General features: G+C 37.8%; 1 protein-coding gene across 1 annotated transcript in view; it reads right to left on the minus strand.

Annotated features, from left to right (window-relative positions):
• Positions 1 to 7016: 7016 nt before the first annotated feature.
• Positions 7017 to 17001, minus strand: part of LOC132384941 (integrin alpha-3-like) — a 141008-nt gene continuing 131023 nt past the window's right edge. The window contains exons 24-26 of the mRNA XM_059956598.1: positions 15817 to 15942; positions 11870 to 12011; positions 7017 to 9568 (exon numbers count right to left, since the gene is read on the minus strand). Of these exons, the coding sequence (XP_059812581.1) occupies positions 11901 to 12011; positions 15817 to 15942 (237 nt within the window). The 3' untranslated portion in view covers positions 7017 to 9568; positions 11870 to 11900. The remainder of the gene's footprint in view (positions 9569 to 11869; positions 12012 to 15816; positions 15943 to 17001) is intronic.

Raw genomic sequence — 17001 nt, forward strand, 5'->3', positions numbered from 1 at the left:
AGACATTTAAACTGTTACATGTGTAGTTCAAGAGGGCAATATAAATATGGATTTGTTTGAATTATTCTGAATTTTCTTTAATCTTTAGCACATAAAATGTTGGTTAGCATTGTGCCAGGCAGACCTCCCCCCTCCCCCCACCGAAAGGGTCTCCATATGATGCCTGCTATATCTTATTTTGTCGATTAAAGAGGCTGCTTCATAAAAAGGCTTCTACCAATACTTCACGCAACAATATTTGGTGTCAGGAGTGGGATGCCTTCTTGTGACCCATGGTGTGGCCAGTGATCTTAGCAGTCTAAGTGGGAGAGTATGTGTATGTAGTATATGAGTATTTGTATAAGTAGTGTATGTAAAAGTAGTGTATGTGTGTGTATATGTGTACGAGATGAAATTTTGTGTGTTAGTTTGGTGAGGTGGAGTCACCAGTTGTGAAGGAAGAGGAGGGGAGGGGAGGGGAGGGGAGGGGAGAGGAGAGGAGAGGAGGACGCAGACTGCAACAACTGTGATCGGTGCACTTGGTAGCATTGCATTTCCTCTTATCCATTTCCGGTTGCTCCTTCTCCGCGATGACTGTACACCAATGCAAAACAGATGAACCAAATCTTCAAATCTACCTGCCGACATGTGAAAATCTTTGAAATGCATTTCCTTGTCCATGTCTCTCATGAAGAAACTCAACACAGTGGCATAGAAACCCCACCACCAACTAGCGTTTTAGCATGCTTGCTACAGCGTAGAGCCTACGCATAATTAAAAATCAGCCTTAACAGTTAGATGCAAGGGAATATCATTAGTTTAGACTCGCCTAAGTGGCAGATGCTGAGTACATACTCTGTGGTTTTAGGTGTGTACTGTTTAACTGGTACCCATCATTTATATTTTGCGTAGTGTGGGAATTGGCGTGGAGATATTTCAGGGGAAGGTTTTACTCAGATGTGTCTATCAGGCTGGCACCTATTGTGGTCAGGCAAGGTCAGGTTAAGAACTCTGATGTCAGAGTCAGCCCTTGAGCCTAATTACTACCATTCATAAGCCCTTCACCTACAGGGAGAAACAGAGCATTTTGTCAGAGTTCCCCTCACTTAATGTCGCGTGTGGGAATTTGGAATTTTGGCGCAAGCTTGAGGAAATGTTTGAAATTCACCAGATGCACCCTAAAGATATACATGTGTTGGTAAAAGTGAAGTGCCTGAGGAAAATATGGGACAGTATGGCCCAGGGGGTGTGGGATGGTACCTGGGCAACTATCGGGAATGCCAGCAATGAAGAAAGATATCGCACTTTTAAAGGGGAAGTGAGGCAGCGACAGGAGGTGGGGTGGTGGGGGGGAGTCGAGAGTAATTGGAACAATAATGTCAGTGGTTCAGAGAACTGATGAGCCAGCCATGGGTTATGCTGAACATAAATATCGAGTGTATGAGGAGTATTCCAGGTTGGATAATCTGGAGTCTTCCTGAAAATGATGAAGGAAAGCCTGAGTTCAGTCCACCAGGAAGTTTTAGATTTAGGAATGGTAGTGGGGTCAACCTACTTTGCGATGGTTTCCTGGGCCAGTGAGATAGACTAAAGAAAGTGCAAGAGAAATCGTGAAGTGGCTGTAGCATATGCAGCTGCGTGCTTTGTGTGCCGGCAATCAGGGTACCGAGCAAAGGACAGCTGGACCCGGCATAAAACAGTGAAGGAGTTAATACGCTACAACTGTGGCCTATTGAGACATGGTTGGAGGCAGTGTCCAAAAAAGAGGAAAGAAAAATAGGTAAAAGTCACGGCAGACACACAATCTCTTACACCATCAGCACCCTTGTCTGAACACACTGACTGCCAATCAGATCATAGAGATGGTGAAGACGGCTTCTAGGTCAGAAAAAGATGTGGCCACCCCCATCCACTGCCAGCGCCTGTGACCTGCAGATGTACACAACAGCATTGTCGGGGGGCTGGCAATGCAACGGACACAGGGGTATCGGTATCGGTATCGGTAACTGACCTCCCCTTGCCAGCAACCGGATAGGCTCTTTATATTACAGGTAGGTGTAGGAGGAAAAACAGTGAAATCAGAAAGAAGCGAGCCACAAATATTCGAAATCGGCAGGGTATAGCTTCCAGTGTATTTCTGGGTCTGTCTAAGTAGTGAGGGTACTATCCTTGGACTAGACATCCTAAGGAAAGTAGGGGCCATTATAGGTTCAGGTAAGGGAGAAATAACATGAGCAACCCAGAGGCAGCGAACACATACAACAAACGGCTACGCAATGTAGCTGCAGCTGCTCCAATAATCAGAGACTGGAGTCCATGGGTCACTTCGTCAGTAGTTCCCAAGCAGTGTGGGCTAGACACAAGCAAGATTATGGTCAAGGAAAGATAAACCCAGTTACAATAGAGGGAGGCCTGCATAAACCCCCAAAAGCATTATCCTAGAAAAACTGATGCACTGACAACTGTTCACAAGACAGTCTACAAATGCAGGAATCAAATCAACAGCCCATTGAATGGACACAACAGTAATTGACACTTATGTTGGGTGTGAGGTGGGAAGATCCAGACATTTTAAATTGTTACATGTGTAGTTCAAGAAGGTCTTGTAAATATGGATTTGCTTGAATTGTTCTGAATTTTATTTCATCGTTAGCACATAAAATGTTGGGTAGCATTGGGACAGGCAGACCTTTCCCCACACCCCAAAAATGTCTCCGCATGAGGCCTGCAGCATCTTGTTTTGAATAAAGAGGCTGCTTCGTGACTACCAGTACTCTTTTCCAGTGTCAATCATAATTTTCCTTTCATGATAGCAATTGGAACTAATTCCAAGGAGTAACTATCCGGAATTTACAATGCAATACCATGCTTGTATTTCGGAGGACATTGATCAAATCTTTCTATCTGCAACAACATGCCACATCCAAGATCTAAATTGGAATCGATGATGTTGCCAGAAATTGATTGATTGTTCAGCACCAATTTTTCAGAATTTAAGTAGCTTCCTCACTCACCATGTAATGTGGCTATAAGAAAGTTCATGCTGATTGTAAGTGTGTGACCTAACAAGAAAAATTAGCATACAGTGCTAAAGTCTTAAATTTTTGCATGTGTAAGCATGTCTTCCTGCAGTTGGCAGCTGTCTGATGCTCTGTCAGCGGCTTTGATTGTCCCAATGAAATTATGTGCAATAAACCAGTCAACAAGATAAATTTAAAGAATAAACATAACTGAAGTGGAACTAGGGGATGCAGTGATATGGTTATCATTATCTTTAGATTAAATATTGCACAAATGGTAAATTAAGTCTGGAAAACTTTGTATAAAATCTAAAGTACAAATTCAACAATAACTGAACTGAAACATCACAATTCAAAGTTCAAGATTGTAATATGGTGAGTTTAAGAGCAAAGTCTGTATTTAATATCTTGCTGGATTCAGAATATTTTTTGCTGATGCAAAAGTCAAAGTTAAGTTTATTGTCATTTGCACAAGTGTATGTATGCACAGGTGCAATTAAAAACTTACTTCCAGCAGCGTCACAGGCATATAGTATCCCTAAGTAGTATTCACAAAAAAAAACAAAATAGGTGATCAAGCAGGAGGCAAAAGGGCGCATCTGTTAGCGAGCCTGGAGTCTGGGATTCCATCATCAGCATGTTCGGGGCTTGAGACTGCCATATCCTTGGTTGTTAACACAAATGATACATTTCACTGTATGTCTTCAATGTACATGTGATAAACATCTGAATCTGAAGAATTATGGAATTGTGTAAATATAGCAGACATTAATTCACTCAAGAACTAAATAGAGCCATAGAACATTACAGCACAGAAACAGGCCTTTTGGCCCTTCTTGGCCGCACCAAACCATTTTTCTGCCTAGTTCCACTGACCTGCACCTGGACCATATCCCTCCATACAGCTTTCATCCATGTACCTGTCCATGTTTTTCTTAAATGTTAAAAGTGAGCCCGTATTTACCACTTCAACTGGCAGCTCATTCCACACTCCCACCACTCTCTGTGTGAAGAAGCCCCCCACCACCAATGTTCCCTTTAAACTTTTCCCCCTTCACCCTTAACCCATGTCCTCTGTTTTTTTTCTCCCCTAGCCTCAGTGGAAAAAGCCTGCTTGCATTCACTCTATCTATACCCATCATAATTTTATATACCTCTATCAAATCTCCCCTCATTCTCCTACGCTCCAGGGAATAAAGTCCTATCCTATTCAACTTTTCTCTGTAACTCAGTTACTCAAGTCCCGGCAACATCCTTGTAAACCTTCTCTGCACTCTTTCAACCTTATTAATATCCTTCCTGTAATTTGGTGACCAAAACTGCACACAATACCCTTAATGATTTTGTGTGTTGCTGCGTGGCCAAGTGATTAAGGCGTTGGTCTAGTGATCTGAAGGTCGCTAGTTCACACCTCAGCTAAGACAGCTAACCTAGCCTAAGCTAAACCTATCTGTTTGACATAAGCATTTCAGACTGTCATAATGATTTCAAAAGTTGTTATTGTTAGCTCGTAAAATCACACCAAATTAATAGTCACAGTAAAATAATTACTTTTTGTACATTATCTTTAATGTTTTGGGGATGTTCCAAAATCAACTTTTAATGAACTTCAGAATTTTTGATTATTTGGTAAATACAAGTGTTGTGCACAGGTTCAGTTGAGTCAATTTTACCATTACAAAGTCAGCGGCTTTATCAGTGACGATTTTATTTATGACTAAAGGTCATTTCTAAAGGTCTAACTTGAAGAAAAATGACAAAATGGACTTTTGCATGTATTATTAGTCCTGTTTCTTTTTCCATAAATGCTGCCTGACCTGAGTATTTTTGGCATTTTCTGTTTTTGTTTCCAGTTTCCATTATCTGCATTTTTTTAAAATCATCCTTCTTTGTTTTGTTGATCTCACTTGTAATGAACAAGTGATGAATTCCCATTTTTGACTCCTTGACAAAATAGTTATATAGTTCAATCTTTTGTCAGTATAAGATGAAACTCATTGGAATTCAGGAGAATGGGAGGTTGCCTTCCTTTCCTTGCAAGGAGAATCTAAAACTGGGAGCATAGTTACAGAATAAGGAATGGAGTGAGAAGGGATTCCTTCTCAGTGAGGACTGAATCTTTGAAATACTATATTCTTGAAAGCTAGATAATTGAATAGATATATTTTTGAACTATTGAGGAGTCACAGATTGTGGTAATTGACCTTTCAGGTTGTTTCAAAATCAATTTCTCATCCTGTATGCATCAATTCTAATGACCACAATCTGCAACTCTCAATTCTTTGAGTCAAATTCCAATTACTCCTTAACAGTAGAAACCTGATCTGTGAGAAAGGGGGCTCCTTTCCACACTAGTGCATCTCTCTTTCCAATGCTTCAAGATGTTTTACCTACTGTTACTCTGATTCCTTAAGGCTGTTACAGCCAGGGGTGGTAATGGGGACAAGTTCCCACTACCTATTAGATGCTCCCAATGGTGTGCACCTCAAATAGCCTCTGACAACCACCTCCAGCTCCTGGCCCTCACATGTGGGTTAGTTACTAAGCCCAACGGAACCACTTCCATTGACAGGAGAAGAGGCAAAGGCAGGTTACTGGTGCCTTAAAACCAGTCGCTTTGGGCAGATGGGGCTCATCAGCCGTGGTTGGCAGCTCAATAAGGAGAAGGAAAACTCTGATCTCAAACCTCCACTGCCTTGCGACTATACCCACTCATGGGGAAGGCTTCAGGAGTAAACCCTGAGGGAAAAATCCAGAGCTGGAGTCCCTAGGGCAGTCCTACATTGAGTTTAATGCTGACTGGCAACTCCTGCAACGCTGCTGGTACTGATCTGTATTGGTCTCTGCTGTTTCTTTGGATTCAGCAGAGGTGTGGAGAAGGGAAGCTTGCTACATGGGCAAAAGCTTGCACTCCATATCATACTGCCCAGTCTTGGGAATCTAGACAACTAGGACACAATATCCATGGTCATCTCCGACTGACAGAGGCCTCAGACTCTGTTACTGATCCTCACAAATATGAAGACCCAAGGCTCAGTTGGTTTCTGACATAACAACAACAAAAAGCTACTTGAGTCTTGATAACTGGATCAAATCCATGTTGAGAAACTATATTGTTAAAGTCTTTCACTATGTCAGTTTACCGAATGCAGAAGCTTGAGTTATTTATGAGTAAGTTTCATAGTTTCAAAAAAAAAGCATCAGTTTCATGCTTCAAGTATTCAGTAATGGCCATCTGCACTTCATTGCTTAATGTTAAAGGTATCTCATAGACTAATTTTATTCAATTGATGACTTTAGTAGACAACCTATTTTTAAGATTACTAATTGTCTTAGTATTATTTTCATTCAAACTGAAAATTGATAGGGTGAAGCTAATTAGAGCAAAGTATAAATTGATTGTTTTAATATTTTATCTGCTTTGTTTGGTATTTATTAAATTAATTACCACATTGTATCAATAATTCATGCTAGGCTGCTGATATATGATCAAAGGTTATTATCAAATTTTACAACAGTCCCATAGAGCACATTAGATAATATAAAGCTTAGGGTTGCAACCATATTTCTGCAACTGATTAATGAATTAATGATCATCCCATCAACAAGAGTGCTGAGTAGATGCATTTTCCTATAAAGTGGGATAGTTTAATGTGTTCTATCAAATTGGATTATATTTGCTCTAACCTGTGAGATCACTGGAATAATTCCACCAACGGATGGAGTCAAACAGACAATAAAATCCTTTCATTTTCACTGTCAGAAACACTCAAAATTACATGTCCTATAAGATGAATTGGCAAATTGGCAAAGTATCCTGCAATGTGTGATCACATACATGAGGGTAAATATTAATTTTGTTCCAGGATCAGAAGCAGTTACTAACAACATTTTTCAGTAAAGAAAACCTGGCAGATGCTTTAAATACAAAATATATTCACAAATCACTTTGTGGACTTGTTACATTTGCCGTATTGTTAATTCATCCTGATAGTTCATCCATTGAATGCGGTAGCCTTTCATAAGTTTTTTATCAAAACTTTTATTCAGATATTCCAGTAGCACAAACTATTAAAAAGACATTACCCAGTTCAGTAACTTCAGAAACAGTAATTACTATTTTATACAGTATTAATACAATTGATACAACAAAGACTACAGTAGCAAAACAGAATCCCTACATCCATTTAATAGAATGCCATATATTTACAAATCTTAGTAAAAGAATTTCTTAGTTCTGTGACATATTTATATATTTGTTAAATGTTCAGCAGTTAAGAATATAAAACACAGCAGTAACCAACCAAATCTGCTTCCACCACCCAATAGAATTCAGAGTATGCATTCTTGATCACACCAACTTGCTGCATAAACTTGTTCTCACCACTACTTCTTTCACTAATTACCTTAAACCTGTGTTTCCTGATTTTGCCTGCCAATGGAAGTATTTTTTCTCATTAGTCTATAATCTTCCTCCTTGGTGTTGAACACCTCTATTAAATCCCTTTAACCTTCTCTGGTTAGTGGAGAATAACACCATTTCCCTCACTTTCTCCGCTAAGCTGACATTTTTTTTTCAGACTTGGTACCACTCTGGTAAAACTTTATTTTACATCCCTGTCAAAGTTTTGGCATTCTTTTTTAAGTATGCTGTCAAGAATTGAACACAGTAGTAAGCAGTAATTTATATTTTAATCTTAAATAACTTTTATTCTGATTGAACCAAGCTGCAGCTATTAACCAAGCCAGATCTTAGAATGGTTGCAAGTTGTCCAATAATTTAAATGGATAAACTAAGATAAAGAAAAAAAACAATCTTTGTCTTAGAGTCAATTTATTTGCATTTACTGGAGATTTTAGCTACTCCAGGAACCAAATCACGAACTATCTTCTATACACAGACATACGCATAATTACTATAATAGTAGCTATATGTCCTGTATTTTAAAAGAGATGCTATCCTCTATTTATATTTTAAAATATAATATGGAGGACTTACATTAACAGCTAAATGATTAACATAAATGTCAGGAACAGGGCATATCAACTCAAATTTAAATTTAAATCTAAAGTTCTCAAGGTATATATTATTTAAAAAAAATAATGGTATCACTGTTTACTTTCTTACAAATTTTTGCAATGTTCTATGGATGTGTAAATACAAATACACATTCTGATTGTTTAAGTAAGCAGGTAAAGAAAGGTTTCAGTTTGATGTCTGTGCATCAACTTCCATTTTGTCTGAATAGCTTTTCCATTAAAACTAAAGACCTTCAATAAGCAATAATATGTAAATTTATATGGTAAGCTGCAGAGAGTGAATACCTGGCTGAAATTTCTTTTCTCACATTAAATCTCATTTCAAAGCAGCAAACTGATTGGCAAATAATGGATCCACAGTTCCAATTAATACCCCAATCTGAAGTGATAAAAGAATATCACGTTTCCCACCAATGCCCTGTCGACATGAAAACACATTGGTGTAGGTACTCTTAATACTACTGTATGGATTAGAACTTTTAAAAAAGTACCATATTTCAAAGATAATAGAGAAATCAAAAGATTAACATTGCAAGTACAGAAAAATATTAGTTAACAATCTTTACCTTTCACTTTTTCTAATAGCTGTGTATCAATGTCATAGAATGATACACTTTCTGTAATTGTTATTCAGTAGACACTGCACAAATGGAAAGGTCACATCAACTCTGAACATCTATAACATTAGCTTGGAAGTAGTTCTAAAATAGGGTTCAGCGTAGGACAAAGGAAATAATATGCAACACCAATAGTACATGCATAGGCTGACCAGAATGCAATTTGTGTTGCTCCTCTAAACTGAATTCATGCTCTTGGGGATTGGGGTGAGGAATGTCTGACCGTTCCAAGAATTCTTCAGCTGGTTTTCAAACAAAATACCCTTACTAAAAACTAGATTTTAAGTGGATCTATTTTCCCTCTTAACCTTAAAAATTGAACATTAACCCAATTTGTTCTAGAGTTGATATTATCAAAGAACAATATATTCAGCAAAATGAAATTTTCTCATAAAATGGAAGCAACTGTCCTCTTCCTTGTGTAAATTAATACATTTACTCCAACCCACCTCCCTCCCATCAGCTCCTTCCCTGTCTATTTCAGTGCATTGAAGTCTTAATCTAATCTACTAGGGAAACCATGCTCCTGCATCGTTCAGTAGCTTATGAGCTACGAAAAGCATTGAGGATTCCAACTTGTTCCCACTGTGCTTTACAAACTTTATCCCATTTTTTCTTGAATTTGGCTGAAACATAAGTTATCATAAATAGAACTAAAATGTTTGTACACAGGTTGAGTTTCCTGTAATATTTGCTAAAAAAGTATTTGGACACAGCATGGTGGCCTTTTATAAACTCAGAAAGAAGCAATCATTAGTGCTTGTCCTTTTCTTTCCAGTTTGTTACCCATTGCTTCTTCTGGGTCTTCCTTGTAAAGCCTTCTGTGATAAAGTAACGTTCTTCTTTGCGGATCTTCACAGCATGATACTTAGGCATACTCCTGTAGTATCTTGTTCTCTTGAAGAAGCCACACTGCTCAAGAAAGAAAGGTTACAAAAGAAAGTTATTATGTACATCTTAAGAGTAATTTTTTCTTTTGATGAAATACTGACTAATACTCCTATCATTTTTGGTTATGTATAGCCCACATCATTTTTAGATTAAAAAGTAATGAACCCAGGCTCCTTGACCTTCATTCAGTAGAAATAGTGTAACAGAAATATCTAGTCCAGATTTGATTCTCAGACTTTATGTGGCGACTTAGCTGATCTCAACTGGGGCACATCAGGAATAATTTATCTTTTATTTTCAGTGTTGATTTGGTAGGAGGTGCCAACCTGTCACTGGATGAGAGTGGGTGGGGCACGAAGGAGGGTAGATGAAATGGATATGAAATAAGGTTTTGAGGAGGGATGGCTGCAGAGGGAGATTTATGGGAGGGTTTTAGAGATGGAAATAGTTATAGTTGGTTTGAAGGTATTAGAAAGGGAATTCCACTGTGAAAAGACCTAATCATTGAAGATTTAGCTAGGAGCATTGACTGAAAGTTGAATATTGATTCAGAGAAAAATAGGGCAGTGAGCTGCGACATAAGGATAGGGAAGATTCCAGAGAAATAATGGAAAAAATTACACATACAATAAAGAAGATAATTTTAAAACCATTGCGGTGAAAAACAGAGATGCAAAGAAGCATTTGTGAATCCTGGTTTAATTGGTAACCAGGCTTAATAATATAGAACAGAACTGTTGATTCCTGGTTGTTCTTTCATCCAGCAACATTTGTGGGAAAGTATAAAAGAAAGTGTGAGATTAGTAAACTAACATACAGTACAATGATTAAAAAAAAAGTCTTTCCAAGGAAGGTCACTGTAATCAAAACAGGAAATTAAGCAATATGTAGACAACGAAGAGATTATCTGTCAGCAAGAGTAAAAAATGCAATTAGTAAAATAGGGAGGAAAATCAGAAAAACCAGGCATCTGTTAAAGAAAGGAACTTAGAGAATTAGTCTGTTCCAGGTGGAGGAAATGGCAAGAAGAACAAGAGTTGGACATGAAACAGGATAAAGTAGTCCTTTTTCCTGCGGTTTCTTTGGGCATAGGAAAAATTCAGTACATAGAATTGGTTAGAATTTTAATACCTATCAAAACATAATGCAAATATAGCTGAGAAAGGAAATAATCTGAGCAATTCCAGTTTTAAAAGTGAGCATCAACATTACAATTTATTTTTTCTAAGACAATTTTATGGAATTCCCAAGACCAATAATGACATTTTCTTCATTAAACTGTCTAAGCATTAAAAGGTTTTAAAAAAACCACCTTAATCATTTCTGAAACTGAAAATTTCAAACTCAGCAACATTGACAGAACATTAACCAGAAGACTCTCCCTCAGCTACTAATGACCATATTATAAATAAGGAAATGTATAGATAATGGCAAGGTCAAGATTGGGCACAATGAATCCCTTCACTGTCAAAACCGACACGATATTTAGCATTGAATTTTTTCCAAACTCATCTCTAAACTTTGAAGGAAAACAACAGGAAAAGTGATAAAATTTGATGGCATTGTCTTCTGTGATGTGTTTGGTTCTGGTGACATAGCTGTTTGTAGGGCAGGGCTGAATGACTAGCTGTTGTCCTCCCCACCAAAGTCATATGTTTTGACTCAGCCAGACATCATAATATATAAAGCACATTTAATTTGGCAACATGTTTGATTATCTGTAAAGAATCCTCACAGATAAACAAAATTTGACAGTGACCCCCGTAAAGTTGCGAAATGGGATGAACGTCAAATGCTTCTTTAGCCAGTTTGGACATGCTGGGTGAATGTACCATAGGTCTTTATGTTCCCAAGGAATTATAAGAGCAGATGACCAAATACATGGCCAGTAAGGTAGGTTTTAAGGTTACTTCAACAGAATGAGGCACAGAGGCTTAGGAAGGAAACTCCAGAATGTGGGTCTTGGCAGCTGAAAAAGTGGCAATTAAACTCTGAAATGAACTTTGGGGAATTATGCAAGGATGGTTCATTCCTCAAAATCACTTTATTTTCAGAGTGTGAAGATGAGGAATATATATAGGAAAAGTTGTACTGTGATTTGATTTGCAAAATAAAAGGAGATGTGAAGAAATATAGAAAGTAAAAATTACCTTATTTTTGCAACAACTTGAGATTTAGAAAGAAAACATAGCAACATTCATTCCTGGAGTAAATGAAATTGTTATAAAGAATAACAGGCAGCTACACAATAGTGGATTACAATATAATAGATCCCAAGCACTTCCCTACCCAACCTTATTCTGCCACTGCATGCTCTATTACCAAAAACAGCAGGAGGTGAGGTTGACCAGCACTAGTCATTATCAGTAAGACGCTTAGTTTCTGAGGGCTGCGTCTTGATTTCAGCCTTTTGCTCTTTGGCTTCATACATAGCTCGTGTGTTCGCTCTCTTGAAGAAACCACACTATAAAGAAGGAAGTTATTCAATTAAAATTATCAACAAAACATGTATTTTACAAAAACACACATACTCAGTACTTTCTGTTCTCAAACTAATTATGGATGAGGATATCCTGCAAATTTATCATGAAGCAAGCTCCATAAGCTGGTTACTGCATGTGACATCAGCTGTCAAATTAGATTCTACTTTTTATAATGTGATGAGGCTTTCTGCCTCCAACATCAAATCACCAGGAAGTTCCAAATCTTCCAGGTGAAAATATTTTTCCTTTTCACCCTTTTAATCCTTCTTGCAATGATTTTAAATGTATGCCTTTTGGATTTTGACATCCTGCTAAAGGAAATACAGTACACTGTTTACTCTATTTTTATACACCTCACCTCCCCTCACTTTCCTCCTTTCCAATCGAAACAATAGACAATAGGTGCAGAAGTAGACCATTCGGCCCTTCAAGCCTGCACCGTCATTTTGAGATCATGGCTGATCAACTACTATCAATACCTGGTTCCTGCCTTGTCCCCATATCCCTTGATTCCCCTATCCATAAGATTCCTATCTAGCTCCTTCTTGAAAGCATCCAGAGAATTGGCCTCCACTACCTTCCGAGGCAATGCATTCCACACCTCCACAACTCTCTGGGAGAAGAAGCTCTTCCTCAACTCTGTCCTAAATGACCTACCCCTTATTCTCAAACCATGCCCTCTGGTACTGGACTCTCCCAGCATCTGGAACATATTTCCTGCATCTATCTTGTCCAATCCCTTAATAATTTTATATGTTTCAATCAGATCCCCTCTCAATCTCCTTAATTCCAGTGTATATAAGCCCAGTCTCTCTAATCTCTCTGCATAAGACAGTCCAGACATCCCAGGAATTAACCTCGTGAATCTACACTGCACTTCCTCTATAGCCAGGATGTCCTTCCTTAACCCTGGAGACCAAAACTGTACACAATACTCCAGGTGTGGTCTCACCAGGGCTCTGTACAAATGCAAGAGGATTTCCTTGCTCTTGTACTCAATTCCCTTTGTAATAAAGGCCAACATTCCATTAGCTTTCTTCACTGCCTGCTGCACTTGCTCATTCACCTTCAGTGACTGATGAACAAGGACTCCTAGATCTCTTTGTATTTCTCCCTTACCTAACTCTACACTGTTCAGATAATAATCTGCCTTCCTGTTCTTACTCCCAAAGTGGATAACCTCACACTTATTCACATTAAGCGTCATCTGCCAAGTATCTGCCCACTCACCCAGCCTATCCGTCACCCTGAATTCTCCTAACATCCTCATTGCATGTCACACTGCCACCCAGCTTAGTATCATCAGCAAATTTGCTGATGTTATTTTCAATGCCTTCATCCAAATTGTTGACGTAAATTGTAAACAGCTGTGGTCCCAATAACAAGCCCTGTGGCACCCCACTAGTCACCACCTGCTATTCCGAGAAACACCCATTCACCGCTACCCTTTGCTTTCTATCTGCCAACCAGTTTTCTATCCATGTCAATGTCTTCCCCCCGATGCCCTGAGCTTTGATTTTACCCACCAATCTCCTATGTGGGACCTTATCAAATGCTTTCTGAAAATCAAGGTACACTACATCCACTGGATCTCCCCCGTCTAACTTCCTGGTTACAACCCCAGCCTATCCAGAATTTATTAATATCTAAAAGTTTCCATTCCTTTGTAGCATCCTTGTAAACCTTCTCTGCACCCTTTCACATTTATCATGTCATTTGGTGACCAGAACAGAAATTATGAAAAACTGTGGTCTTCTAGCAAAACAATCTTAAGTTTTATGCCTTGGCAAAATAGAGCATCCCATATGCCTTTTTGACCATCTTTTTGACTTGTCGATTCCTTTTAAGGATATATGAACTTACAGTCCAAGGATATTCTGCTCCTCCAAAGCCTTCTATCCTTCTATTTATTGTGTATTGTTGGTCTTGTTACAAATGCATTGTGTCATATTTCACAAGATTAAGTCCCTTTACCACTCAACTGACCAGACCAACTTTATCTTCTTGCAGCTGAACATTTCTCCCTTGCTGTCAACCACACAATCAAATTTTAAAAAATAAATATTTGGTCATTGTATGCAGAACAATAATGCCATATTAATTATGGATTGGAAAATCCAGAAACCTAGTGTTCAAAACTCATTTTACTCTTTGTTACATGAATGTAAACTGTAGCTTTAGTAATTCCTTTAATTGCAAAGTTGACCACTAAATCCAAATCACTCCTTCTTTATCAAAATGAAACTAATGAAACAGTTTTAACTATCAAATAGAAACATAGGCAATGTTAAGCAATGGGTTTTCAGTTCTTTACATTCTAATGTAAAATGAATCAAACATCACTCTGCATTTTCACTGTATGGGTTGAAACTAACACAAGGTAAAGCAGAAGCTACATTAGACTCTTCATCCAGAAATGTTAGAACATATAAACAAGTATTGGTCACCATGTTACCTTAGGCAATATAGCAACACTTCAAGTAAACCAGCTGAAATAAATGGGGGACTATATATAGTACATATTTGTGCTTGTTCATACTATTATTCAATTATGTCAATAAAATCCCTCTTGCATTTATGAGTTACCACACAAGTTTGTGCAATACTTTGCTCTCCTTTCTATATTATAAACTTTATACGGAATTCAGCTCATAGCAATCACAACAAACATGTAACATTCAAATTCCATCAGTAATTAGTTATAAATAATTTCATTAAACTAAATAATACAGTCACACAGTGATTTGCATTTATGTTTCACTGTACACATCTCGCTTGAGCAGAAAGTCCAGTCTTTCTGAGTAACAGAAAGCACAAATGCACTGTGGTTAGCATGGAGCAGGTGAGCATTGCATTTGAATGATAAAATTCTATAGTTAATTGATAAATAATCAAGTGCTGTGAGGTTTGTAAAGCAATGGTATGATCACTTTTTCAAACAATATATCTGTTTGTCTGATATGGGACCATGGTCTAAATACCTAATTCTTTCTCACCCTCCAGATTTTTTCTAAATATTACCCTTGAGGGAACATTCCGCAAATAGACCAAACATCATTATACTGTATACAGTACATTATCAATACCATCAATTCTTGTGCTTGTAGATTAAGTTGATTAATTTGATTGTTTATGTAGCACAGTTATCACAAAGTTAGGATAATAAATGATTCATCAATCAGATATTCTATGTAATTTTCTATGCACAAAGGTAATATGAACAAAATATTTTTCTTGCTCTTTGCCTGCAAGACACCCATAATGATATTGTCACTTATTTCCTCCAGTCTAGTGCTGAAGAGATTGGAAATAATTACCAGAGCTCAATCCTAAAAATGACCACATCTTCAAGAGGATGATTAATAAGGCAAAAATAACCTTTCTTTCTTTTTAAATTTTGGCAATAGTAGAAACAAGGGAGAATTTCACAGCCATTTTTTCTTATAGGTTTGCCTTGATATAGCTTCCATCAATTTGCTTATATTACATCATGAAGATGATCAATATTTTACAGTGTTTAAAGAAGCAATGCAGATCTGTAGTAACGGGGGAGTGTTCATTAATATAGGGTAACTACAGAAATTGTTTACCAGATTAATATTGTGTACATATTTCTTTCCAAGAATCATCTATTTGTAAAAAGAAGCTGATAAATATCTAGATTGTATCAATGTCAAGTTATCTTTCCTTTATTTGGTAAGTTTTTTTTCAGCTCCAGATACTCATGGCTTTTCAAGCTAATTTAAACTCCATATTTACAGGCTCAAGGAAATAAAGTATGAATACCTTCCATAGTAAGAGTATTATAATACTCAGCAGTACAATTCCTGCCAGCACAGCCACTACAATGACCCATTCAGAGATCACGTAAGGTGGTTCTTCATCAACTTGGGATTCAATATTGATAATCACCTGCATTAAAGAAAGCAGCAGACAAAATTGATTCATGAGAACTTTTAAATAGAGAGGTGACAGCCATCCTTCCAGTTTTGTACTGTGAAATTTTCTGTCTTCTCTTTTGTGATGCAGCAAATCACATTTTAACAACATTTATAAGAAGTCATATTATGAAACTCAAGTTCTGCTTCATTCATCAGAAATGGGCAGTAGATCTGCTGATTTATTTCTTCATGATTGTGCATAGCTGCCATTGATTTGTTTTGCAGGCTTCTTTTTTTGCAAATGGATGTATTGGTTCAGAGTTAAACATACCGTATTTTAATAACTAAACTTGGGTACTAATTACTCTGCATCCACTTTGATATGCTTCTGGATATTCATCCTGTCAATCCAATGTGAGAATGGACTTACTTTGGAACTAGCTTAAAATATAGACAGTGCATACAATCATAGATTATGGTACAAACATGAAAAAAGGCTCTAAAAGTAATCCAGGAAATTATAGGCCGGTAAATTTGATGTCAGTAGTAGGTAAATTATTGGAAGAAGTACTAAGAGGTAGGATCTACAAGTATTTGGATAGACAGGGACTTATTAGGGAGAGTCAACATGACTTTGTGCGTGGTAGGTCATGTTTAACAAATCTATTGGAGTTTTTCGAGGCGGTTACCAGGAAAGTGGATGAAGGGAAGGCAGTGGATGTTGTCTACATGGACTTCAGTAAGGCCTTTGACAAGGTCCCGCATGGGAGGTTAGTTAGGAAGATTCAGTCGCTAGGTATACATGGAAAGGTAGTAAACTGGATTAGACATTGGCTCAATGGGAGAAGTCAGGGAGTGGTAGTGGAGGATTGCTTCTCTGAGTGGAGGCCTGTGACTAGTGGTGTGCCACAGGGATCAGTGCTGGGTCCATCGTTATTTGTCATCTATATCAATGATCTGGATGATAATGTGGTAAATTGGATCAGCAAATTTGCTGATGATACAAAGATTGGAGGTGTAGTGGACAGTGAGGAAGGTTTTCAAAGCTTGCAGAGGGATCTGGGCCAGCTGGAAAAATGGGCTGAAAAAT

Source organism: Hypanus sabinus, chromosome X1 (assembly GCF_030144855.1).
Source record: "Hypanus sabinus isolate sHypSab1 chromosome X1, sHypSab1.hap1, whole genome shotgun sequence".
Classification (NCBI taxonomy): Eukaryota; Metazoa; Chordata; class Chondrichthyes; order Myliobatiformes; family Dasyatidae; genus Hypanus; species Hypanus sabinus.